At 39.0% G+C, this 26,769-nt stretch overlaps 1 protein-coding gene across 2 annotated transcripts in view; it reads left to right on the forward strand.

Moving 5' to 3' along the window:
• Positions 1 to 916: 916 nt before the first annotated feature.
• The window catches only part of ptprn2 (protein tyrosine phosphatase receptor type N2), a 295,725-nt gene continuing 269,872 nt past the window's right edge, over positions 917 to 26,769 (forward strand). Inside the window, exon 1 of one of the 2 annotated variants that reach the window (XM_077229223.1) lies at positions 917 to 1,233. In XM_077229223.1, coding sequence (XP_077085338.1) covers positions 1,146 to 1,233 — 88 coding nt within the window. In that variant the 5' untranslated portion in view covers positions 917 to 1,145. The remainder of the gene's footprint in view (positions 1,234 to 26,769) is intronic. The other variant, XM_077229224.1, reaches the window with a different exon arrangement.

A 26,769-nucleotide genomic window follows, 5' to 3' on the forward strand; every position in this document is an offset into this window, starting at 1 on the left:
TACAATCTTCTCAAAGGCTTTTATGTTTTAAAACATATCAGTGAATCTGGTATGTCTTAAAATAAGATTATTTCATCAAGGTGTCACTGATGAAATAAGTCCCTCCCATTTACATATTCTGTGTTATACTTAGATCCAACTAGGGTGTGACGTTATCAAAGATTATACTTGAACTACTTTTTCCCTATCAAACCATAGAAATGTCGATAAAGTAGTTACTAAATGTGTTCTGAGCTATGAATATATGATTGAAAATGTCCCTAAGCTGAGAGCTATACAGTGTCCATCTAAAATCATGGTATAAAATAAAGAAAAAGCACATAATTCAGATTACTTGTGAAAAAGCTGTGTTGCTTGTTTGAACTTGAACGTTAATGAACTTAATGTTTGGGTGGACTGTCATCTTCTGATTTTACAGTGACAAGATTACTCTTTTCCTCCATTTTGATTTCTGCTTGGGTTTTGTTTCTTCTCATAATGGTGGGAATACTTTCACATTAATGCATTTTTAAAATTCCATCCCTTGTTTTAATTAATCATGTCATAGCTTAAAAAGTGAATTGTGCATGTGTCTACGTATAGGCATTTAGTCTTCCCTTATCAGTCCACGGTTTAAACTTCACTTTTTCTGCTTTTAATGGGCCGTTCTTTTAATATGATAAATTATGGAATGACTTTGACTTGCTTATTCATCACACAGGTGGCAGGCGATTTATTATTGTAGTGTGTGGTTTTTCAAGTATACAGCATAACAGCGTCTCGGTAGAGGGCACAACCTTTGAGCATAATAACTGCGCTGGAGAGAAACATACCAATTCCTCAACCTCTTCTATCTGATAAGAGAAAAGCACAGAAGAAGCGAGCTCCATCTCTGCAAACTAAATACAACTGACCGCGCAGAAATCTTAAAAAACATAGCGAGAAAGCGCATGTAGAGAGTGACGTCAGATACTGAGGCGGGGCGCTGACCGTGGTGCTGAATGCGCCTCGCGCTTTTAGAGTTGAGTACAGGACACGGGGTACCAGAGCATCACTCATCTAACTATCCTCCATCACATTCGCCTCTGAAATACTTCCGCTCTAATCACATCAACCCTGAAACGTGAGAGCCGCTATGCCGAATTAACTGGAGCTGTTCGCGCTTGATGGGCAGGATGGCTAATGTGCGCGCGCTGCTCCTCGCCTTGCTGTCTGTCCACGCGCTCGCCGTTGCTATCGCGGACAGGAAATTCGGTAAGTTAGTTCGACGTGACGCCCCACTAAGTGAGTGACGTTCGTCGTTAGACGGTCTTACCTTTTGAAAAAACCAAAACTGGGTTACTTTACTTAAGCGTAACTAGTTAGGTTAATCACAACGGCGGTTTGACGTGCAGAGTGTGATGTTCGGTTTTTATGCAAATTAGCATAGCTACCGTTTAAAAATGTATCCAGCTGGTTGGTTAACAGTATGGTCACAAGTCTTTCACCCTTAACTTTATGTTTTTTGACATCACAGATGTGCTTCTGAGTCACATGTATCAGAATTAACATTGCTCATTCCCCATAAACCAATCAGGTTTTAGGGATAATAGAAGTTAAGGGCTTGTAGTACACCATCAAACTATTTCTTTCTTACACAGAAGAAGAAAAATGCAAACGTTGTATCTTTAGGGTTAAAGCTGCTTGTTACTGGGGCAGTATCCTTAAAAGGACAACTGTATTTACCCCTGAAAGGTTCATAGTATACTTTAAGGGTACATATTTCTAAAGTTATGTTACTAATATGCACCTTTTACTGCTTTTTATAGTGTACTGCCCCAGTGACAAGCTGTTGTACCCCTAAGGGTGAAATGTTTGCACACTGAGTGTATTTCAGTGGTAGTTGAGGGTCAGGATTAGTGCTGGACACTTTTTTGATTGTATAGTTGTTCCAGGACCATCAAATGATACTGATCTAACAAAATGTTCTGGTCCTCTATAAGAATAATTGTGTTTGGGACAGAGATTTGCTTCCTTTATCAAAAGCACATAGGACAAATGGAAGATAGTTCTATTGCTCCTCACTGTCAGTGGATTACATAATCGCGTTACGGTTTGTCAAAGCATCTTGGCAGGCTTCATCTTTCAAAGGAACAGGCCGAGAGTAAGAGCCAGCCTCAGATGGGAAGGACCCAACTCGAGCTGTAAACAGATACGGCTCTACACGCACCATGAACCTGTGCATTCACACATGGACGGTGAGGTAGCTTTGATCTTTGAAGACACGTATGACCGCAAACTTTAAAGACTTGAGCCGTAAAATACTTGATCTGGTGTGCCTGTGATTTTTCCAACACATGCCATCTACATCAGAATCTTGTTGTAGGTCAGAGCTATGGCACAGTGGGTAGTGTATGCGATCACGGGGGTGCAGGTTTGAATCTGGTCTGCGTAAATTTCTCGGTCTCTCCTTTTCTCTTGGTGTCTGTTTTCTACTCTCATACAGTAAAAGCATATGGCAATAAATACAATTTAAAGCAGAAATTTTGTTATAGATTTGATGTGGATGTATATTGGTAATTTAAATGAATTTTAGATTTACTGTTACACTCTCAGAAATAAAGCTTCCAAAAGATGGTTCTTACAGTGATGCCATGGAATAACCATTTTAAAATTCTAAAGAACCTTTTTCCATTATACAGAATCTTATGCACAATGGAAAGTTTCCATGGATGGTAATGTTTCTTCATAGAGCCAGATGCCAATAAATAACCTTTATTTTTTAAGAGTGTAGTATTGATTTATATGACATTTTATACCCTGAAGGTTTAATTCATTGTTAGCAAGCCAAAAGCCAAATCACACCAGACAGCTTGTGATGCTGGTTCTGAAGTTTTCTAGAATGCAGTGTGTTACTAAATGATTAGCAAACGCTCAGCTGGGTTTTCTCAGGATCGTTGTTAAGTAAGCTGTGGTTGGAAAACAATGCATCATTAGAGGCAGGCTCTCTCTGCGGCTGGCATATGAGCTTGGCAGAGGCTGGGATGAGCGAGTTCAGTGAAGCCCTGATGAATAGAGCAGTTAAGCATCTCCAAAGAGTCTGTTGGAGGTTTATATATCTCTGCACATTCAAACTGATTCTGGGTCTCCAACTTTCTCTCTTTATTTTCCTCATTTAGTAGGTTGTTTTGTATGAAAATATCTGGTAACAGTTTCTATGAAGCTTGTATTTAGTATGCATTATAAATGTATTTTAATTCATTATAATGCATGCATAAAACCTTATAAAAACCTTATAATGTATTGTATCATCTCATAAATGTCACAACAACAGTTATAACACATAGGCCTGGTTACACAGACAGGGCTTAGATTAAGTCAGAATCATGAATGGGCTATATGACTAAACATTTGCTATAGTTATTGTAATAGCAACAAACCCGTATCGGATTGTTTTGTAATATGGTTACCAGTGATCTTAAAATAGCTCACATTGAAATTAGCATTAGCCTAACACGAAACACACAAATATGATCAACCACTCATAAGATGTAGTGAGAAACTGTTCAGATCTTAAACAATATCAAGATGTGAGACTCATAATACATTATAACTACGGGGAATATAATCCATTAAAACTTGTGGATATAACATGCTATACATTGTTTGTTTAAACACACTTAAACGTTATACATTATACACTTAAATGTTATCAAATCGTCAGAATTATGTCCAATGCATTGGAGACACTGTCTTGTGAGATATGCAAATGGTCAGAGTTTCCGAATATTTAAGGTTTTGCTGTAGTGTTGGTGATGGCTGATTTCAGAGTCAGTTTGCATCTACATGCACACACAGAAGCACATTGTTATTTTTAATAAGTCTCACTGTGCATTACGTTTACGTCACTTAATGAACATGATATAGGAGATGGTAATTTCCCTGCATCCTCTTCAGCAGCTCCATGAACTTCCTGTGAGGAGATGGGGAGCGTGGGAGATATTGCTCAGCCTCATCTCAAATATACAGGAAACAGTAGAGATACAAACAGCTATTTGAACAGAAGAGATTATTTATGGCTCAGTCAGAATCTCTGATGCTTCCTGTACATTGGAGGTGAACAATATCTCCCACGCCTGACACGCCTAGCTCAAGGAGCTCCAGAAGATCATCACACAACAGCTAACATTTTGAAATACACATAACTGACAGCATTCTCCTCTAGTCTCACTTAAAGGAATATTCCGGTTCAGTACAAGTTATGCTCAATCAACAGCACTTGAGGCATGTTGTTTACACACACAAAAAATATTTGACTTGTCCTTCCTTTTCTTTAAATATAGCAAAAATCTGGGTTACAGTGAGGAACTTACAATGTAAGTGAATGGGACAAATCCATAAACATAAAAATATTCACCAGATCCCATTAATTATCACCCTATAGCCTTAACCAGTTGCTTATGCAAAAAAATTAATGACACCCTGGTCTGGATACTGGAATCTGAACATCTCATAAGTAATGCCTAATATGGCAAAGGTCAAATCACTAGTACAGACCATCGAGCCTTCAAAGTTATTGGTGATGCTTTTTTTAAAAATAACATGTCATAGCTGTTTTTTTATTTGAAGAAAGCCTATGACATAAGATGGAAACTTGGAATTTTAAAGGATTTATACGAAATTAATTTTAGAGGTTGTTTGTCTATCTTCATTGAAAGATTTCTATTAAACAGACTTTAGAGTAGCAAACACCCGGTCTGGCCTGCATAAACAGAAACTTAGAGTACCGCAAGGAAGGATTTTATCTGTATCTCTTTTTAGCATTAAAATAGACCGCATTGCAATAGTCATTGGTTCTGATGTTCTCTGTAGTTTATATGTAGATTTGCATTTGTTACAGAAGCAAGTAGGCTACATGAATACTATTGAGCGAAAAATCCAACTGAAGATAAACAAAATACAATCTTGCTCAACGCAGAACGGTTTTAACAAGCAAAAACTGTTAGTATGCATTTCTGTCTTTTTTTTAGCAGTGACATTACAATCTGAAAGCCGTCCGTAATTGTGACAGATAACACTGAGAGCGTGATGTAATTGTACCTTGTAATTGTAATTCTCACTCCTGTCCACTTGGTGGCGAGTGCGCTCTTGCTGACTGTCAAGTTAATGGTCAAAGTGACATTGTTTACAAGCTGTTTTATTGAAGTCTTTCTGCATTGAAACACTGATTGAGTGATTACACGAGACATTATACAGATTTCGGTAAGTTGGACTATCTTTCAAAATATTTTTTGATGTCCATTCATGTTTATTTCATTGTGTAACGAAGTAGCCTAAAGAGGAAGGAATTGATCGCGTTCACTCGCGCTCCGCTTCGCTTCAACTCAGGCACTACAGTGATCTCTCGCGCCGTATTAAAGAGCGGCAAAACGGTATTTGTTTTTTGAATTTTGTGATTAAAATAGACAGAATGTGAAAGCTGAAAAGTCTAAAAGTAACAACGCACAAAGTTTATTGCTATTTATTGGACAAACATTCATGTTTCATGTTTCAACATTCACATTCATGACAACAAAAGTAACGGTGACCGAAAGAAAAATATGTCATCGTCTGAGACAGCAGAGCGTAGCCAGTTCAGCAACGAGGTTTCTTTACATGGATAAATTAAGAAATTATGTTTACTTAATTATTCATTAAACTATATGTTATTATGATTATTATTGTTATTTGTTCATCATTGTGTCAGTGTTTTATTCGCTGAACTAAGCTTGCTTCCTTGCACGAAGAGCAACACGTCCGTTTAGGGCTGCTGTAGAAACATGTCGGTGCATTTCAATGTAAGGGGAGCTGCGGTGTATGTATATAGAAACTGCTCATTCTAAGGTAATACAAATATAATGGTTCAAGTAAGGTCTTTATACACCACTGAAAACTTCTTTTTCAAGGTAGTGACAGCTGTCTCTACGGTAGAAACATAGAACTCCATAGAAGGGGGAGCCGCGGTTATGGAGATATTAATGTCTCATTCTAAGGTAATAAAAACATAACGGTTCATTATGCAAGGTCTTTCTTTATACACTACTGCAAACATAGTTATGGATCTTATATTGCATTTCTGTCAATAGATACTCAGAAATATTACACAATGCACCTTTAAAATGACGGGTAATAATAGATTATGAGGAATTTTTAAGTCAAAAAGACGGACAATGCGGAAGTCCACAGGTGCTGGTCATATAATTAGAATATCATCAAGACGTTGATTTATTTCAGTAATTCCATTCAAAAAGTGAAATTTGGATATTATATTCATTCATTACACACAGACTGATATATTTCAAGTGTGCATTCCTTTTAATTTTGATGATTATAACTGACAACTAATGAAAACCCCAAAATCAGTATCTCAGAAAATTAGAATATTGTGAAAAGGTTCAATATTAAAAGACACCTGGTGCCACACTCTAATCAGCTAATTAACTCAAAACACCTGCAAAGGCCTTTAAATGGTCTCTCAGTCTAGTTCTGTAGGCTACACAATCATGGGGAAGACTGTTGACTTGACAGCTGTCCAAAAGACGACCATTGACATCTTGCACAACGAGGGCAAGACACAAAAGGTCATTGCTAAAGAGGCTTGCTGTTCACAGAGCTCTGTGTCCAAGCACATTAATAGACAGGCGAAGGGAAGGAAAAGATGTGGTAGAAAAAAGTGTACAAGCAATAGGGATAACGATTGTGAAACAAAACCCATTCAAAAATGTCAGGGAGATTCACAAAGAGTGGACTGCAGCTGGAGTCGGTGCTTCAAGAACCACCACGCACAGACGTATGCAAGACATGGGTTTCAGCTGTCGCATTCCTTGTGTCAAGCCGCTCTTGAACAAGACACAGCGTCAGAAGCGTCTCGCCTGGGGTAAAGACAAAAAGGACTGGACTGCTGCTGAGTGGTCCAAAGTTATGTTCTCTGATGAAATTAAATTTTGTATTTCCTTTGGAAATCAAGGTCCCAGAGTCTGGAGGAAGAGAGGAGAGGCACAGAATCCACGTTGCTTGAAGTCCAGTGTAAAGTTTCCACAGTCAGTGATGGTCTGGGGTGCCATGTCATCTGCTGGTGTTGGTCCACTGTTGTTTTCTGAGGTCCACGGTCAACGCAGCCGTCTACCAGGATGTTTTATAGCACTTCATGCTTCCTGCTGCTGACCAACTTTATGGAGATGCAGATTTCATTTTCCAACAGGACTTGGCACCTTCACACAGTGCCAAAGCTACCAGTACCTTGTTTAAGGACCATGGTATCCCTGTTCTTAATTGGCCAGCAAACTCGCCTGACCTTAACCCTATAGAAAATCTATGGGGTATTGTGAAGAGGAAGATGCGATATGCCAGACCCAACAAAGCAGAAGAGCTGAAGGCCACTATCAGAGCAACCTGGGCTCCCATAACACCTCAGCAGTGCCACAGACTGATCGACTCCATGCCACGCCGCATTGCTGCAGTAATTCAGGCAAAAGGAGCCCCAACAAAGTATTGAGTGCTGTACATGCTCATACTTTTCATGTTCATACTTTTCAGTTGGCCAACATTTCTAAAAATCCTTTGTTTGTATTGGTCTTAAGTAATATTCTAATTTTCGGAGATACTGAATTTGAGATTTTCATTAGTTGTCAGTTTTAATCATCACAATTAATAAAATAAACATTTGAAATATATCAGTCTGTGTGTAATGAAAGAATATAATATCCTAGTTTATCTTTTTGAATGGAATTACTGAAATAAATCAACTTTTTGATGATATTCTAATTATATGACCAGCACCTGTATATCTGCTCAAGACTCACACTTTTTTTTTTTACCACCACATTCAGGACAAAATTCCCAAAAATATTCATCTAGTCAGAATCCACTGTCCGTTGATCATATTTTGCTGGACTGTGATACTTCTACCCCTTTGCGAAACTAGTTTCATTTTGTTGATACGTTTAAAAAGGTTGGTCACCAAGTAAATCCAAAGTTAATCTTAAGGTTTTTTTTGAAAAAAAAAAATATATTATTTATTTATTTTAAATTGTTTAGTTTAAGATTACTTAAAAAAAATACTTACAGTTTCATTGGGCACAAAGTGTAAACAATATGCGTGTTAACATGATTTAAATGTGATAAAATTACTCAGCCTACAAATGTTTTCTGTGTAAATTTATATCTAATTTCATTGTTATATAACAGTTATAACAGTTCATTGCTATGATACTTAAATCTTAAAATCTTGAAATAACCGCAAATTAAATGAGAACAACTTTACAGCTCAAATCATACACGCGATTTATAAGACAAACTGATGTATTATCAAATCAAATCAAATTTTATTTATAAAGCACATTTTAAGTGCTGCACAGAAAAGTAAGAGAAAAAAATACTAGGCCTATAACCTAATTTTACATGTACATAAGCGAATCAAACGACAAATAGTTATTGTGCTGTTAATTGATCTTAACTTATAAGAAATATTCCTTTAATTCATGAAGCTATGGCTAATGTAAGCCCCCCCCCCATTTAAAAATACATGGATAAATGGACAAAGTTTGAGATAGATGGCATCCAGTCGTTTATCTCATTCAGTTTTGTATTAAATAACTCATTATCTACCTCTGTCTCCATATCTCATCCAAGCCATTCACTGAGGTCTGTTTAAGAGCGAGATTATTTCTTTGAGCCCTGTGAGGTTCAGCTTTTCTGTGCATTTAATAAAGGTGCTGTCAGGAGGGTTAGAAGAAAGAGATAATATGGTCAGATCAGATGTGTGGACAGCCTGGCTGAATTCACAGCCTGGATCTCATCAGGCTTATCTAATGGTAGGGCCTCTGGCCTTCAGCATCAAAATGTATTTTAATTAGTTTAAATTATGATAGGCCAAATCAAGGTTAGCAAATAAACAAGACCAATCAAATCTCCATTTGAGATAACTATGACAATAAATAAAATTGGGTGAATGTTAGCCTAAAGATTTTCAACATTCATTCAGAGTAATGAGCTTTACCAGCATGGTGCTTAATTTCCAGTAAACTGTATGCTTCTCCTAATATTTAGAATCTAATGATAACAAATCAAACTTGACTGAATTTACACAAAATATGTAATATGTCCTCATTGAATAGAGTTTGCTGTTGAGTGCTATATTTAACAATACATAGCCTATAACTGTTTTGCCCTTCCACAAGCTTTATTGATAATTGATAATTATTGTATTACAGTAATTTTTTTCCCCACCCAAAAACATCTTAAAAGTATAATTCACATAATAAAAATAAAAATATTGGCATTTACTCACCCTTATGTCATTCTAAACCCGTATGGCTCTGTCTTGTTTTGGACCCCACTGACTTGCATTATATGGAAAAAACAGTTGAAACATAATTCAAAATGGTGTTCAAAGAAAAAAGTAATACAAATTGGAAACAACATGAGGGTGAGTAAATGACTTTTCAATAAGCTATTCCATTAGGTATGTCTATGTTCGTTGGCTGTTTCTCAATGAAACTCTCATTAAGCTCTGAGTGTCACTGAGTCGTCTCAGTATGAAATCTCATTGTTTTTGAAGCACTGCTTGAGCTGAATGTGTCTGTCATCCCCGTTCTGTTTTTGCTAGATGAGCTTTTGCATCTGCGTGCGGTCTTGTCGTCTGTCTTTGTTGGAGTGTGAGATGGAGATAAAGTCCTCCTTTCTGCTTATGTGTGCAGACACAAGCTGTTATCTGTGAGTGTATCCCAGCATCCTTTTAGCACCCCACAGTGTCTGGCATTCTGGCACACACAGGTAACGCAGACTGTCATTATACCACACTTAGCCCAAATAGTGTGTGTGTGTGTGTGAGTGCATCTACTTCTCTCATATATCATCGGTTGCATAATCTATTTTGCAATAATCAGTGATTTTTTTATATCTTGGCAAATTACTCAAATCTCATCCATCAAACTCTTTAAATCGCATGAGATCAAGGACTGAAAACAAACTTTGCAACCACTTGAATGCACTGTACCCCTCAGAGCTTTAATTTCACTTGCTAAAAACTGAATATCCCACTTACCCTGACTGAGGTCCGTTCGAGTCACTTTCCCCTAGACTAGGATTTCTAAACCATGAAATAACAAAGAAAAAGTCTATCGGTGTCCCTCAGTGTCTATTGTGGTTAAAAAAACATCTCCTACTATCAAGACTAGTTGCCCAGATAACATTTTAACATTTCATCATAATCTGTGGCAATGGCCAGTCAAGGAACTGTCTTCAAAATCAAGAAACACATCCATATGTTCAATGTATTATTGAAGAAACTCCCACTGGACAGCAGCTAAGAAGACTGTTATGTATTTTTAGTCTTCCTGTATTTCTGAAATTCCATCATGCTTGCTTCAACAAAACTGCGTGCATTCATTTGGATAAGTATTATGTAAATTCTTGTATTATTTCCCTAATGACCTAGATGTGGATGCGTTTTACACTTTCTGAGCATATCTTGTATTCCCCACTGACCTACATAAAACGGCATCCAAGGCAAACATCTCGGTTACGTATGGTAACCCTTGTTCCCCGAGGAGGGAATGGAGGCATACGTCATAACTGACGAAATGGGGATCTCGCATGAGAGACCAATCTACTTTGGTGTAAACTAAATGAGCCAATGCACATTGGCGTTTGATGATTGCACCAGCTGCTGTGCATCGTGGCGCGAGCATATAATGAGCAGCAGGTGCGTCGCATCTTTGTTTTTCTGCTGAGGAGCCGGACTTTTGACTCGGCCATACAGCGGAAGCTCAGCAACTGTGGCAACGAGACGTGCATCTCCGTTCCCTCCTTGGGGAACAAGGGTTACCATACTTAACCAAGACGTTCCCCTTGGTCAGTTCACTATGGTGTACGTAATAACTGACGAAATGGGGACTTGGAGATTTCTGGTAAGATAAAAAAGATAGAAGTAGTATGTGGGTGGAAGGATGTGTTAACTACATGGAGAAGCTTTCTCACCAATGCTGTCTTGTGTTTTGCCCTGATTTGAGGAATCTGAGGTTCCTAAACTCAAATGTAAGTACTCCAGTTAGTACTTTCTTTGTATATGTGTTGTTAGGTAATGTTTATGTAAATGAGGTGGGTAAATGTGTTAATGGTGGCACTAAGTTTATTTGTTTGTTTGATGCAGAGGGTACAAAGCGCCGGCATGAGGAGAACGCTCAACTATAGCTAAGACTAGGGGTGGCACGGTACATGAAAAAACATCCAGACCGTTAGGTTCGCTTGTCTCGGTTCGGTGCGTCGCACGGTTCGACGCATGCACAATGTAACCTCGTGCCCGTGACCTCAGACAGTGTGTTTACTTTTCGCGCGAAATAAGAGATGTGTGGACAATGGACATACATATGAGGCTTGTTCGACTTGAACCGGCGTTGCACAGACTGATCGATGAATAACATCAAAGTACCGCGAGAGCAACGGCTCCTTATGCTTTTCAATCACTCTCGCGGTACTTTGATGTCATAAACCGTTTGATCTGTGTCGCGCCGGTTCAAGTCGAACAAGCCTACAGTAAAAGTGGAGTATGGAGTGCTGCAGGTCTCGTCACGAAATGTCAAGTGGGAGATATAAGGAAGGCTAACCGGAGTTGGAGGATGCGCCAGAGTCGTATAAGTCCGGTGTGTTGGAACATTTTGGATTTCATGTTACCTATGATATTTAAATACAGTGACACCAAGTTTAGATAAGAACTCCAGTCATATGTTTCCAAATACTGCACTTTAATTTCAAGTGAAAAAAATGTATCCTCACTCTCAGGGAATAGAAGGATTGTTGATACTGTTTTTGTGTTGAGGTTGAACTTATGTTTCACTTTATGGTTATGCCTTTGCTATTGTTATAGCCTCATTATAGGCAATTATGTGTAACATATTTTGACTTATTTAAAAGATAGTGCTTTAAGAGTTTCTTTCTTTTTCTTTTAAAAGATAAACATTTTGTAAGAGCTACACTGACGTTGACAGTTTGATAAATGCAAGTTAATTTTAATCTTTGTGTGCTAAAAATGCACATAAGTCCCTGTAGAGATAGCAATACACATTCTCCTTTTTTGCTAAATAAACAAAAGCATTTCATCAATGTCTTCTCTGTTGCTGTATCAAAATGTCACCTAGCTTTCCTCAGAGATGGTCTCAATAATGTGCTTAAAGTCAAGTCAAATTCAGTTTGTACATGATATAATTTTTTTTTAATACTGTATCCTGAATTGTGGATAATTAAGCTATAGCCTATATCATATGCTGAAGTACATTTCTGGAGTGTTAAAGATTAAAAGAAAAAATAACAACAAGAACCGTACAGAACCGAAAACCGTGACCCTAAAACCGTGATACGAACCGAACCGTGGGTTTTGTGAACCGTGCCACCCCTAGCTAAGACCTTGTCCAAAAAGGGGACTAATTGTCTCGGTTTTGCCAAAAACACCTTTGTCATCTATAGACATGTGCCGGTATTCGGTAATGCGATAAATCGCGGTAATGAATATGCACGATATTGTTATCGCGGGGACTTCGAAATACCGTGAAAAATAATAGATCCGAATTTAGATTTTTAGAACGCGCATCAGCTTATTTTCCATCAACCGCTTAAAAAACAATGCGTATATGCTGCGCAAAACACATGTGCACTTTGATGTAAACAATCCCCACATCACATGTATAAGCACTGTGTGCATGCAGTGCGCACTCTAGTCTAATGTAAACAATCCTCACATGGAAAAGAAGCACGGCGGAAGGAGGAACGCTGCCGACTATTTATCCCCCGCATGGCTGCCAACTCTCACGCATTCAGCTTGAGACTCACGCAATTGACACTTTCACACGGTCTCGCGCCACACATCCATTTTCTCACCCAGAGAAAAATCGCGGAGCAAAGAGGACACTGACACCGACAGACTAGACAGAGCAGGTTACTTTTGATATGAAAAAAATATCAGCTCTCAGGTTTTATAACGAAATTCAGACAATAAATACTGTTTTGGTGCTTGTAAATGTGACGTGACAGATCGCGCGCCTCAGATCAAGTAAACCGATCATCTGTTACTTTTTATTAAAGATACAGTACAACCCACCGAAAGGTACGTACTTTCGATCAATCAGTGTTTTTCAACCACGGAAAGAGGTCAATAACACTGCAGGAGAACAATTATGTCACAGAACGTTACATTTACCTCAGGAAAGCCATTTAATGTTAGTTGACTATAAGAAAATAGCTATAGAGAGGAGTATTTTGCTAAATATGTGCACTATATTATTTTAATATATGTTTACTTGTCATTATATAATTGTTATTATAATGAAAATTATGGCATATTACATTTTTATATTTATATTATTATTATATTTATATTGTATGCATTATATTTAATTTCTCTCTGTATGTTTACAGCATTATGTGAGATATATTTTTTCTTGAGAAACATTTAAATGCAGGCTATCTACTGTAGCCTACCTAATATTTATCCAAATGAGTCAATATTGAATCAAGATTGAAATTAAATCCAAGAATTTAATTGAAATCATGAAAATTGTGTTAAGCAATAATACAAACAGTAGCCTCAGTAACCATGTAAACACTATAACATGTTGTCACTAAAAAATAAAATTAATGTTTTGACAATCACAATTACACATTGTGATGCAAGTTTTTTTTTAGATACCCCCAATCCGTCTGTTTCTCTTGTGCAATTAAAATATCGTGATAATACCGTATACCGTGATAAAAGCTCAATCAATTAATCGCAGCATGAAAATTTGATACCGGCACATGCCTAGTCATCTATTGTTCATTTCACAAGCCACAGTTTGTTCACATTACCGAGGACCACTTGGAAACTCAGTTTCAGGCAGATGTGGCCTCATCAACATTGCACTTAAGTACTGTTTCATCTTGCTCCTATTACGCCTAAGACTGAGCTCTTAGTAACCAAAGACACTACTATAAAAGTCGGAACTATTGGATGTTTACCTTGCAACTGAATAACTATGTACGTTGTATGTTTACTGACTCTATGATGATTTGTGGTGTAATACACATGGCTCATTGAAACATGAAAGTCTCTTGTCCCTTAATCCTTTATGTAGCATAAAAAGCATTACTTTAATAGCAAGTGTTACAAACTGATCATGGAGGAATACATATATGGGTTCGCCGCAGGGACCGCTACATACGGACACCCAGCCTAGCACGGGTTCCACAATGCATACGAGTCTAGGCATGACGTCAGACGCTCCGCAACGTCTGACTGACGCAGGGGTGACAGAGGAACTCAACAGGGTTAGCCATTTCTGGGGAACACTACTGGAGCAATAGACGCACGTATCCGGCCCAGCGGGGCGGGAGTGGCATTGTAAGCCGACACTAAGAACAGGTCCTTGGCCACTGGGGCTAGTATACAGCAAGATACCGGCTCTACATCTAGGCACTGTCTATGCACCTTCTAGGCACCATTCGTCACCCGAAAATGCTTGCAGGTCCCCTACCCTCTTGATGGAAGCCAGAGCAGTCAGGAGCACTGTCTTCAATGACAGGATCTTTAACTGAGCTGACTGCAGTGGTTCAAAGGGAGGTCTCTGCTTGGCACTGAGAGGGTATAGAGGGGGGCGAGGCGGATTCAGTCTCCACGCTCCCCTTAGCAACCTGACGATCAGGTCATGGTTTCCCAATGACTTGCCTTCAACTGCATCGTGATGTGCGGCGATAGCGGCAACATACGAAGGTCCTTCCTCAGAGGAATGGGCCAAGGAGGGGCTGTCACGAGGAGCATGAGTTCTGGGAACCAGGTCAGGTTCTGGGCCAATACGGCGCAACTAACAAGACCTGCTCCTCGTCCTCCCTGACTTTGCACAGTGTCTGTGCAAGAAGGCTCACTGTGGAAATCCATAATTGCGTAGGCCCCGGGGCCAGCTGTGCACCAGTGAATTCGTGCCGAGGGTCCCTTCGGACAGGGAGTAAAACAACTGGCAATGAGTCTAGTCCGGAGAGGCAACAGATCTATCTGTGTGGCTCCGAAGAAGTCCCATATCAGCTGGACTGCCTGGGGATGGAGACGCCACTCTCCTGGAAGCATAGGGTGTTCGTGAGAGCTCGTCGGCTGCATGATTGAGCACACCAGGGATTTGAATGGCTAGAACCGACCTCAGATGCTTCTGACTCCATAGGAGATGGCGGCGAGTTGCGACATGCGGCGGGAGCGTAAACCACCTTCACGGTTTATTTAAGCAACGGTCGCAGTGCTGTCTGTATGGGCCAGTACGTGCTTGCCATGTAGCGGCCCCTTGAGGTGGCCCAGCATAAGGCGTTCTGTGAGCAACTCAAGGCAATTGATGTGCCAAATGCAGTTGAGGTCCCGTCCATAAACCTGAAACTGCATGCCCGTTGTACGTGGCCACAGCATGCCTGGACACTTGTTCTAGTGGAACACCTGCCCGTAGAAACAAAGGGTCCGACCACGGGCTGAGGTTTTGGCGGCAGTGCGGGATGATGGGCACCCGGTACGTGCCGCTCTGCCATGCCTATCTCGGGACTCGTCTCTGAAGCCAGTTCTGAAGCGGTTGCGGATACCATATGCTCCAGGAGCCTCTGAAAATTTTCAGTGGCACCGCTGTCCTGCTCTTGATCGTACTCAGCAGTTCAACACTGACCAGACGGTTTACAAAGTCCACCTCCATACCGAGAAAAGAGATCCTCTGCACCGGGGAGAGTTTGCTCTTTTCCCAGTTGACCCGAAGTCCCAACAGGCTGAGGTGATGTAGCACCATGTCCCTGTGTTCTCACAACTGATCTCGAGACTGAGCCAGGATCAGCCAGTCATCGAGATAGTTGAGAATACGAACGCCGCGTTCTCTGAGTGGAACAATGGCTGCCTCCACGACCTTCGTAAAGACGCAAGGTGACAGGGACAGCCCGAAGGGTAGGACTTTGTACTGATATGCCCGTTCCTCGAACACAAAGTGTAGGAACAACCACGACACTGTGTAAGCGGGACCAACGCGACCACAGACATACCTGGGGTGGGACAGCGAGGTTGAACACAGGGATTTGGCTCGGGAGGCACTGAGGTGGCCCGAAGCGGAGTCTGAGTGTGCCATGCAACACTTACCTGGTTCCAGGGTGGGGAAGAGGGTGCATGGGAAGGCCTGGTGGCATCCCCGAACCGCACACTGCTGCCCACTGGCGATAGAGGTGGATGGGAGTGGCAAGGCATGGAAGCATCGCTCACTGCCATCCGTGCCCTCTTGAAACCCAGAGATAGAGAAAATGCTCTTACTGAGAATTTGGGTTCCGCTGACTGAGGTGCCAGCGGTGGAACAGAATTTGATTAAACAAAAGATTCTCCGCCCGGCCCTCCACCAGAGAAGTGCAGCTGACTCTGGGTCGCCTGTCTCAGGGCTGCTCAGACAGGTTGTGCCGTCTTCCTGCAAAGACTCGACGTCACAGTAGAGCTGACTGTGACAGTTTTTTTTTTTTTTTTTTTTTGCTGGGGACTGACACCCTTGGCGACAAACAGACTGAGGGAAAGCCCAAGAGTAACTCTGGTAGCACATCGGGACAAGCTCTTGGTTACCTCTGCCTGCTTCTGAACTGTGAAGAACTGCAGGGCACAGTCTCCAACAGTGTCGCCGAAAAGGCCGCCTCTTGAGATGGGAACATCGAGAAAGCGAACTTTGGCGATGTCTCGCACCTCTGCAAGGTTTATCCCTGGGGCGCTTATGAACCACCAGCGAAGACATCGTCTGACTGAGGGCCAGTGCTGTGACTTAAACCGTGGTCAGTCACTATACATAGCTCAACCCCGACTCAGAACTACCCTCCTGCATTGAGTGTTTTGGCCTTCCACAGACTTGTGGGGGTGGGGGGGTATTGTCATATTTTTGTCATTATTTTTTGAGAATGCAAGACACACACAAACACATGCCTATCTACATACTAGTTTTGAATTCGACCCAAATCCAAAATTTCACTTGCACTGCAATATACAGTGAAAGTCCATTGTTTCAATACTGCTCAAAACCATTTTTTATTCATGATTAATATTGCATTGCATATAATGTGTGCTGGCCAATAGTCTAAAATTAAGAAACTCATAGAAAACAGTAAATAAAAAATAAAAAAACAATTACATCGGAACATTAAACATTTAAGATTAATGTTTAAAAAAATGTTAAAAATAATGTTAAAAACTAATTAATTATTATTCCAATATCCATGAAATATGATACTGAGGGGGCTTTTACACTGGGCTCGTTTAGCTGCGGTCCGAAGCCGAGCGCTATTGTTCCCGGCGCCCCCCGCAACGTTGGTCTGGTTTCACACTCAACTTGATTCTATTGAACTCTGGTGCGTTTGCGTGCATCTTACGTCATTGCAAACGTGCACGGCGCATGATAGAAAACACGAAACGGGTCAATATATATTGTTTTTTATTAATTTGGTGCTATTATGCGTAGCTGAGTAAACAACGCATGTTTACTGTGTGTGTGTGTGTGTGTGTGTGTGTGTGTGTGTGTGTGTGTGTGTCGCATAAGCTGTCTTTCCGCTGCTTGCAAATGGAATCTTTTGAGGAGACAGTGGATTTCCATTAATTTGTTGCTGATTGCACGCACTATGCGCGAATACACTGCAGACTCGCTCTTGCTCGTATCCAAGGTAAATATTCATCCCTTACGTGTGTTTTATTTAACTAAATACATCATAATCGGCTAAAACGCATGCGCAGGAAACTTTACTTCCTGAACAAGTGCGCACCCGAGTCCGCTTTCACATACGCACGGACCGCAGCACGGTTCGGGAGCAACCGAACTCAGACCACCTCCTCCAGGTAGTCTCGGGTTCGATACCCCAGTGGGCACCCGGGTCCCATGACAGCGTTCACAGTAGCAATCTTTCATGCGAACCATGCCTCGTTCTGAACTAAACTGCCAGTGTGAAAGCCCCCTAAATCTCACAGAAAAAATGGCTTTTATTTGAGACACGTCTTTGCGTTTGAACATTGCACATTTTAAACAGGACACGCGTTAGTTGAATAAACGTTACATAATACAAACATATTTATAGAAAATAGTTGACAATGAATCGTCCAATAATAGCAAAACAAATCACTTATTCTAAAAAGTGAAAGTGAAGTGAAAGTGACACGTGATGAAAAAGAATATCAAGTATAAGTTAGACGAATCCGACATATAATGAGGGCTGGATAATACAAAATGTATAATTTTGTGGATAATACAAAATGCTTTCTGACATTTTGACAGAAAAAACATAACCAAGAACAAAATTTAAACTTAGCCTAATTGTAATCACTAAGCCATAGCGATTTTAATTTCATTTAGATTTATTGTTCAGCATTACTTGAGCATTTTATAATTTGCATGGCTGAATGATGTTTTCCTCTTATCTGAGTGACCATGAATGACGGAGTATTTTAACCCTCTCAGGTCTAAGGGTTTTTTGGGGTCCTTGAGGTGTTCTGACATGCTCTGACATTTGTGCTTTTTTCAGTTATTTATAAACATGTTAATGGCAAAGGTGTAAATTCACTCTATTTAGCACAAACGGGGCTACCGTAATATGTGAGCAACATGTATGTACATGTTTGTATTTTTGAGAGAATATTGCTTATGCATGGATATTGAAAAAACTAAAACTTAAAGTGCCTGAAATAAGGCCACAAAAGACATACTAAATATGTGTCCACAAGACTTTTGACTAATGAGTGTTGTTGCCTAGAATTTTTGCTTCAAAATGATCTGAAAATCATCCTGCCTAATCATTTACACAAAACAATACATTGATTTAAATTTTATAAGACACCTTTTGTTTGGAAAGGCAATATGCGTGGAGGCGTGTTCACACCTGAGAAGACAAAGGCCGGATAATGTGCCGCATAATGAGCTGCATATTAATTAGCCCTTTCACACATGGTGTGTCACAGGGTCCCAAAGAATGCAAGGACAAAAGAAATGATCTATATATACATATTTTACAATTAGAAATTGTAACCAATTACAAATAGGTTACAATTACAACAACAATTACAATTTTAACAATATTTCAAGTGTATTGCTTTGTAAAAAGTATACATTTTATCATGCGTATTAAAAAAGGTAAGGATTCATTAGTTTGAATATTGGAACAAACACTACAATAACATCTTAGTTGATATTTCAATATACCTACTTTATTTTTGACAAAACATCATACTATAGTATGATAGTAACCCTAACTATGAGCAGAGATTTGTGAACAAAAGCTTACCTATTTAATGTGACAGTAGTCTTTTTTTACAGTCAAAACTTTATAGTCTATCCAAAACTAATCACAAAATCTTGTCTAAACATTCATATTTAGTCTGTAACATATCGTGTTTATGATATATTAGCATATACATGTTAATTTGCAGTTTGTTGCTTATACAGACATTTATTTCAACATATTTCAGTATATTTTTACTCATCTTAGTAGGCTATAGCAATATAGTTTGGATGTGTTCAGGTAAACATAACGTTTACTAATGTAGGTGCGAGAGTGAATGAACGGCACAGACACGTGCTCTATAACTGTAGTAAACAAAGCGCGCTCGCCTGTGCCGTTCATTCATCATTTAGCCTACACACAGACACGCAATTCATATTTAAACAGTCTTTTTGCGGTTTACAGACACTATTCAATATCGCGATTAGAACAAAGCACTTAAGAATAAATGACTTACTACATCAGCTGGATCCGTTGCTCCTCGAAATGAAACTATCACTTCTGGTACATTTTCCAGGGTTATTAGATAGTATTATTGCTCAAAGGGTAGGGATATGCTGTGTACACAGCTGTACAAGATACTTACTAAACACGATGTGTTTTATAATCCAGCTGGTGGGCGTTGACATGTTTGAATGGCTTGCCTTAGATCATTTGCGTTTGAATATGGCGCGCTCTCCGTGGGCGTGGCACATTAACGCGTAATGAGGTATAATGAGCTGGAAAGAAAAAGACTGACATCTCTCTCTTTTCATACAGATTACATAAACTGAGAATATTTGTTTTTTATATAAATTAACTCATTTAAAAGAAGAGAGTTCAAGCTTCATTATGGAAAAACACTCGTGCCTGTATGACAAGTATTCGCGGAATTACAGTTAATTTTCGGACGCGTTTCAGAATGGACTTAACTGACAGAGAGAAGGCAGAACGCGCATCATGTTTGTTTTTCTTTATTTGGCGAAAAGCACAACACTTTGTTTTTATTGTGAGTATCCACAAAAAAAATAGACACTGATTAGGATCTAATGATGTACAACACTTAATATGTAAGATCAAAATCAAATCAAAAATCGCCCGCGCGATAGTCGACCTCAGAGGGTTAAGATAATCCATGCGATTGCGATCACTCCCGTGTGATCATCGAATCCAGAGGATTAAGTTAACTCAATACAATATTTCAACTTTCCACATCCATCCCAGCCCGTTTACCTTCAGGAGTCAGAAGTACCGACTACTGTACTGTCCTCGCCTATGAACTCAGTCAGACGGCGGAAGGGGGATCGAGCGGGATTATTTATTGCTGCCGATTTTCAGTCTCTTTTTAATGATAGGTCTTACCCATCTGTCAGTCATCCTCCCTTGCTATTTGGGGAATGAACCCAGCGCTACGATTGGTCGAACTCTTCTTCTTTTGCTGTTGCTTGATTTGAGGACTGCGCGTGAACAGAGGCACGTCACCAGGCTTTTGCGTAGTTTAGAGTGACAAATCGTACCATCGTACTTTGAGGTCAAAATGCGTATCCGCTACGCAAAACGCGTACAGGTTGGCAGGTCTGCAATGGCAGAGGGAGGCGAAACGTGAGTGCGAGTAATTAAAAATGCTCAAACTACTTTAAAAGCCTACATCTGGGCACATTTCGGGTTACAACAACCTGGTAAGCACGACCTGGAGAAGACACGCGTTGTGTGCGCTCATGTCACTCACAAATAGAATATGCAGGAGGTAATACCACTAACTTGATAAACCACGTTAGCCGTTTTCACCCCGAGCTGTTAAGCCCTGGCAGAGTCTGACTGCTTTAGAGGAAGCAGATGAGCTCCAACGTCACCCAAATCTGCAGCCAAAAACAAATCATCCACCCGCCCCAATGTTGTTACGCGTGATTATAAATGGATGATCGTCACCTTCAACAGCGGACTTGGCGACGGTTGATGCACACATCTCTATGGTAACATTATAGACTGATGAATGAGCACTGCTTTTAAATGAACATTTCTTTAAAACAAAATTGATTTGACAGAATTTCATTTTCTTAATGGCATAAACAGGCTTTACTCCCTTGAACTTGAACTGGAATGTCACTGTTTCTTTCACTGCAACTTCCCGAACAGGCGGCACACGCACACATCACTTTTGAAGTAAAATTGAAAATTGAGGATGCAGTGCAACGTAATGCATCGTGATATCGAATTGAACTGAATCAATGACATGATAATCGTAATCGAACTGAAACGTAAGACCTGTGTAGGTTCACACCCCTACAAGTGTAGTGAGAGAGGAAAAGCTTTTTTCTGCAGATTTTGGCATGTTTGGCTGGCCATATTGTTGCCAATATGCTTCACACTCATTGCACAGTGCCCCCCAGAGGAGCCCGGGAAAGTGTGGCTGTTGTTGTGGTTTTCAATCTTTCCGAAAAATAACTTTGCAGAGATCTTTGATGCCAGAAATAATTAGACTTTATTTTCGAACGCCGTCCCGTTCCATAGAACGGCGCTCTAACGCTCTGGCCCTTCGGCCGACTGGCCCTCTGGCCTTCCAGCGCGCTCCCGAGTATATTTTGGTTCAGAGTTATATACATACATCTTCTTCCAAAGAAGGTAACACACCCTATAGATAGTTTTGGGTAAAGGTCTTTTACCATGTGACTTCTCAGAATAGAATTTTCTGCAGCAAACAACATTACATTCAAGGTCTTTCACATACACAGAGGAAATCCAAAGTCACAGACAGAAGAAATAATTGTGTCCAAATATATAGCAAAATTACTTGTTTTCTAAATAATACAATCTTCTACATTCCCTCCTCTGAGGCTTATCTAAGCCTCACATTCACTATCCTTTTCGAGAGTGTAGTTTCAAAATCCAGCTCCCTCAGTTATGCTACCTGGTGACTCAATTTGAGTCACCCATTCTCCTTTCCAATTACTGGATTAAGCCACCACACTCCGGAGGAGCACTCGAGCCAAACATCTTCTTCCATACATTTTTATTCCTTTTAGTTGTTCTTTCTTTTTTTGTTTAATGGAAAAAGTAAAAGAATCGAGTTCTCCCTAGTCAGACAAACTTAAACATTGTTATAAGTGTGTGTATACCTTTGTTCTTGCATTGCATGTTATTGTCACAGTTATGTAGAGTAAATCAAACATAAAAGTCTCTTATACTATTGAAAGTTTTCTTGCGGTGCAGATGTCCTCTAGGGTCTGGCTCATCAATCATCTTCTTGTCCTCAATTCCTCATTTACTGGAATGAACATCCAGGGTTTGTAAATATGAATTTGGTTGCCCTCTCAAATTAGTTTTCATTATCTTTTTTCCGCATTTTCATTAGTTTAACCGTGGTTTTCCAACTAATGATCTTAATATACAAAGTACACAACAGAATAATAACCCACTTTCAATATCCCTAATTGAGCAAACCTTAATTTTCAAAACTTTTCATTAAGTTTTCCTTAACTTTAGCTCTTAAGTTTCTCTTGACTCAATCGTAATCGCTAAATTTTCCTCCCTGCACAATATTATTTAGTAAAAGTGCAACACTGATCACCAAACATAAGTCAGTTTACTTTTTTCACATAATTGTTTTTCTCCTAATGCAGACAAAGCATTATAATAAATATCTGCTTATTATAGTAGTCTAATTGATTTATTATGCATTTTTGTTCTACTTGATCCATATGACTATTAATTCAAAATATGGCTGGGTAAACATAACTCTCTCATTTTTATCACTTCTTATGAAAGAATATCATTTCTTAAATTCGAAGAATCTATCTTTTAGTCAGTCAATTTTAGTGAACGTAACACTTTACACCTATCTAATAAATTGCAATACATTTCACTTACTGTCTATTTTATTACCAAATTTAAACAATAAATTCCATTTTGACCTTTTTAATCTCACGTGCTGCTTCTCATTCTCATTGTAGCTCCTCAGTTCAAGACTAAACTGAATACTTTTTCTTCTTTTCTACTAATTTCTAAATAAACTATCATGAATAAACTAATTATGTCTCATGTAATCACTCTAACTAAGAAAGCTTCAGAGCAATGTTACATTTATCTCATAAAAGTCATTCAATAAACTCATTAGACAATTAGAAAATTAACTCTAGAGAACAACTTTTTGCACTCTTACATATCCCTTAAATGTACATTTCTTTTTCTTTATATCTAACAATCTAAAAGTTTTTCTATCATCCTTTTAAACCATTAGCATTATAACTTAATCATTATTAAAACTTCCTTGTGTTCGTATGCAACTTATTTTTAATCTTCAATATTTCTGTTTAGTTGACATATAATATGACCTTATTTCTGATAGTTTTTCAATCTAAGGATTACTTCTCTGTTAGAAATTTAATTTCTGTTCCTGCCCCTCCTCTGTTGATTTCATTGCTTTTACCCATCTATATCATGTCCACATGGTATACTGATATATGGCCTATTTTTGTCGCTGTTATTTTCTTAACTTTGTTTTTGCCACAAATTTCACAAAACTTTGCAAAAATGCTTTTTAATTTAAAATGCCTTTAATTTTATCTTCTTTTTAATTTTTAATTTCCTTACCTTACTCCCCCCTTTGCGCACTGGTTTAAAACCATTGTGCATCTGGACTGAGAATATTCAAAAGTATTCATTGGTTCAACAATCTGTCCTTCATGTGAATGCCAAATATCTATTTTTGACCCCCCTCTGGTGCCATTTAGATTGTTCACAGGGGCCTGTTAGTTATTGGATTTCAATAACTTCCTCTAAGTCTATAAACTTTCTATACTTTCTATCAAGCACTACTTGATATCATTTTAACTAATCAATTGCATTTTGAATCAAATTGTATTCTTATCAATTAAAATTAAAATTTAATATTTGTTAATACTTGCTTTAATTTTAACTGTAGTCTTAAATTAATTAAGTATACCCTTGTATTGACAAGTTACATCTGAGTACCCCTTAAAATTTATTTTAAAGTTATTTTTAGTTCTAAAATTTTCCTTCATGAATTGTCTTAATTCCCACTATGCTATATCAATTTCTAAAATTAATTGTTAACATTATTTTAGTTTCTTTTCTTTTTTTTCATTATCATTGTTTTCTATGTTGCTTTAATATATTTTTACTTTCAATCATTTTTGTTATGGTGGGGTTATTATTAAGTTGCTACTGAATCTATTCAACGGCTGAACATTCAATCATAGGAAAGTTGGTTGATGTTGACTATTGTTTGAGCTTGTACTCATCTCTGTTGAGTCTCTCTTTTGCACAGTTCTTCTCATTCCTGTGTTTCTGGTCAAGTTTGTCTTTTCTTCCATTCATGATTTGATCATTCTGTTAACCTTGTCATCAATCATTACATCTTTCACCAGGGTGTCTCCAGTGAGTCGTTTGTTGCAGTGGACTCTTTCTCTCATTGTCAGCATGTCCTTGATCCCTCACTTCAGTTGTGGGGGGTTGCTGAAGTCAGTTGTGGTATTTTAAGTTGAGAGGCATGGACTCAAATGTCACACTGTTGATCACTTCTTCTGAAATTACAAAGCACAGTTACTGGTTCTTTTTGTTAGACTTGTTCCAGAATTCTTCCTGGAATTGAGCTGCTGCTATCTGTCAATTAAAGCTTAATTATTTTTGTTAGTGACAACAACATGTGATTTCAATCATCTGCTCATCTGTCCCATTGTACTTCTCGCTGTTACCTGTAGAAAGGTCATGTGAGCTGAGTGGTGTTTTTTCTGCCTTCATTAACAGCAGGACTTTAATCCATATATTCTCATTTGTTTTTCATAAATTTGACTTTTGATCATTATTTGCAACTTTTTGCATTTTTCTCACAATAAATTTCAATGTACTCTTATAATTAGTCAATTCAACTCAGTTATCTCTTTGTCTTGAGTTCCACTATCAACCCACTATTTATTAGGCATCTTGGACAATACTCAACCCACTTTGACAAAAGTTACAAGACAATATTTCATACTTTTGACAAAGATCAGCTCCATCACGATATGCTGAAAAGAAAGGCAGACGTGTTATGCTGCAAAGAAAGTCAGATATGTTATGCGCTGCGCAAATGTGGCACTGTTTTTTCTATTTTTATTTTTCTCTTTTCATTCTTTGTTTTTTCATATTGTTACTTCAGTTCCTACCAGGAAATTTAACCAAATCCATCCATGCTCATTATTTTATTGGGCAGAATTTGCCCTGTGGGCCCACATGTTAAATTTTAAATACAGCTGTATTGGCAAAATAATTGATTTGCCTTAGTGTTTCTTCAAACATCATCTCTCACTCATTCACACTCAGTGTCTCTCTCACACACACTGGCCAGCATACACTCTTGCAGGTTGTGCTCTAAATGTGGCATCCTATAATTTTAGCCAAGGGTTGATCAGGTCAACACAACTATGTCAAACACTACTGAGAAGTGTCAATGATCATAAGGTTTAGTTTAACACCGTTGTTATAATCCTTTTTTTCTTTTTACAAAATCTAATAGACTAAGTATTTTAGAATAATAGGCCTGCCATTGTAATTTTTCAAATACATTTTGTCATTTGTTTTTCTGATTTTTCCTATTGTTTTTTGCTCATGAGCTGCTTTAAGAAATTGGAGATCTCTGCATAATCTTGGATCCATGGCCAACAACATTTCCATCTCATTATCCCAGTTTTGACAGCATTTTTTGCGATTTCATAATTTTGGACTTTTGGAGTAATTTTTTCTCCAATCTATATCTCTAAAAACTTTGGAGTGACCAGTATCATTGTTTTGTAAACAATAATGATAATTCTTTGACAATTTTTTCCTATCTTTTTCTTTGCTACAGATTAATTTTTCTCATGCTTTTAAGCCCTATAATTGTTTAATGTAATAGCCCTCACTATAACAAATCCAGCCTCAGTTTGAACTATTTGGTGAGTTGAGCACCCACTTCTCTCTTACATACCCCTTTTCCACCAAGCCAGAGCTGGTGCTGGTTCGGAGCCAGAGCCTAGTTTCAATTCGGTTCTTTGGTTTTCCACACGCAAAGCACCAGCTCCGAACCAGGAAAAGTGGTTCTTAAGTAGCACCAAATAATTGCTGGTCTAGAACAGAGCCAAGTAAGAACCACTTGCGTCAGGGGCTGGGGGCGGGGTTACTGTGACCAACAAGACGAATAGAAACTTGTGACCGCCATTTTTAAATAGCAGCTAGTCGAGCTAATAGCAGCTCGATTATAAATATCCGTCTATGTAAGTTACGGCGAGCTGCACAAACGCGTTGGACTCCGATGTATTTTGTAAACCCATGAGCATCCATAGTATTGCAACGTCCGTTATTGTTGATGGCTTGTTCGAGATGCATCGGAGCGGCGCGGACCGATCGGAGCTGCGGGAGTGTTTGGAGAACATACGACTCCTTGTGCTTTTAGATCGCTATCGCAGCGCTTTGATGTCATGCGGAGATCGATCTGCGAGAAGCCGATGCATCTCGAACAAGCCTGGCGTACTGTTTGGCGCT

Source organism: Siphateles boraxobius, unplaced genomic scaffold (genome assembly GCF_051911475.1).
Source record: "Siphateles boraxobius isolate OS27281-9 unplaced genomic scaffold, OSU_SipBor_1 130, whole genome shotgun sequence".
In the NCBI taxonomy this organism is placed as follows: Eukaryota; Metazoa; Chordata; class Actinopteri; order Cypriniformes; family Leuciscidae; genus Siphateles; species Siphateles boraxobius.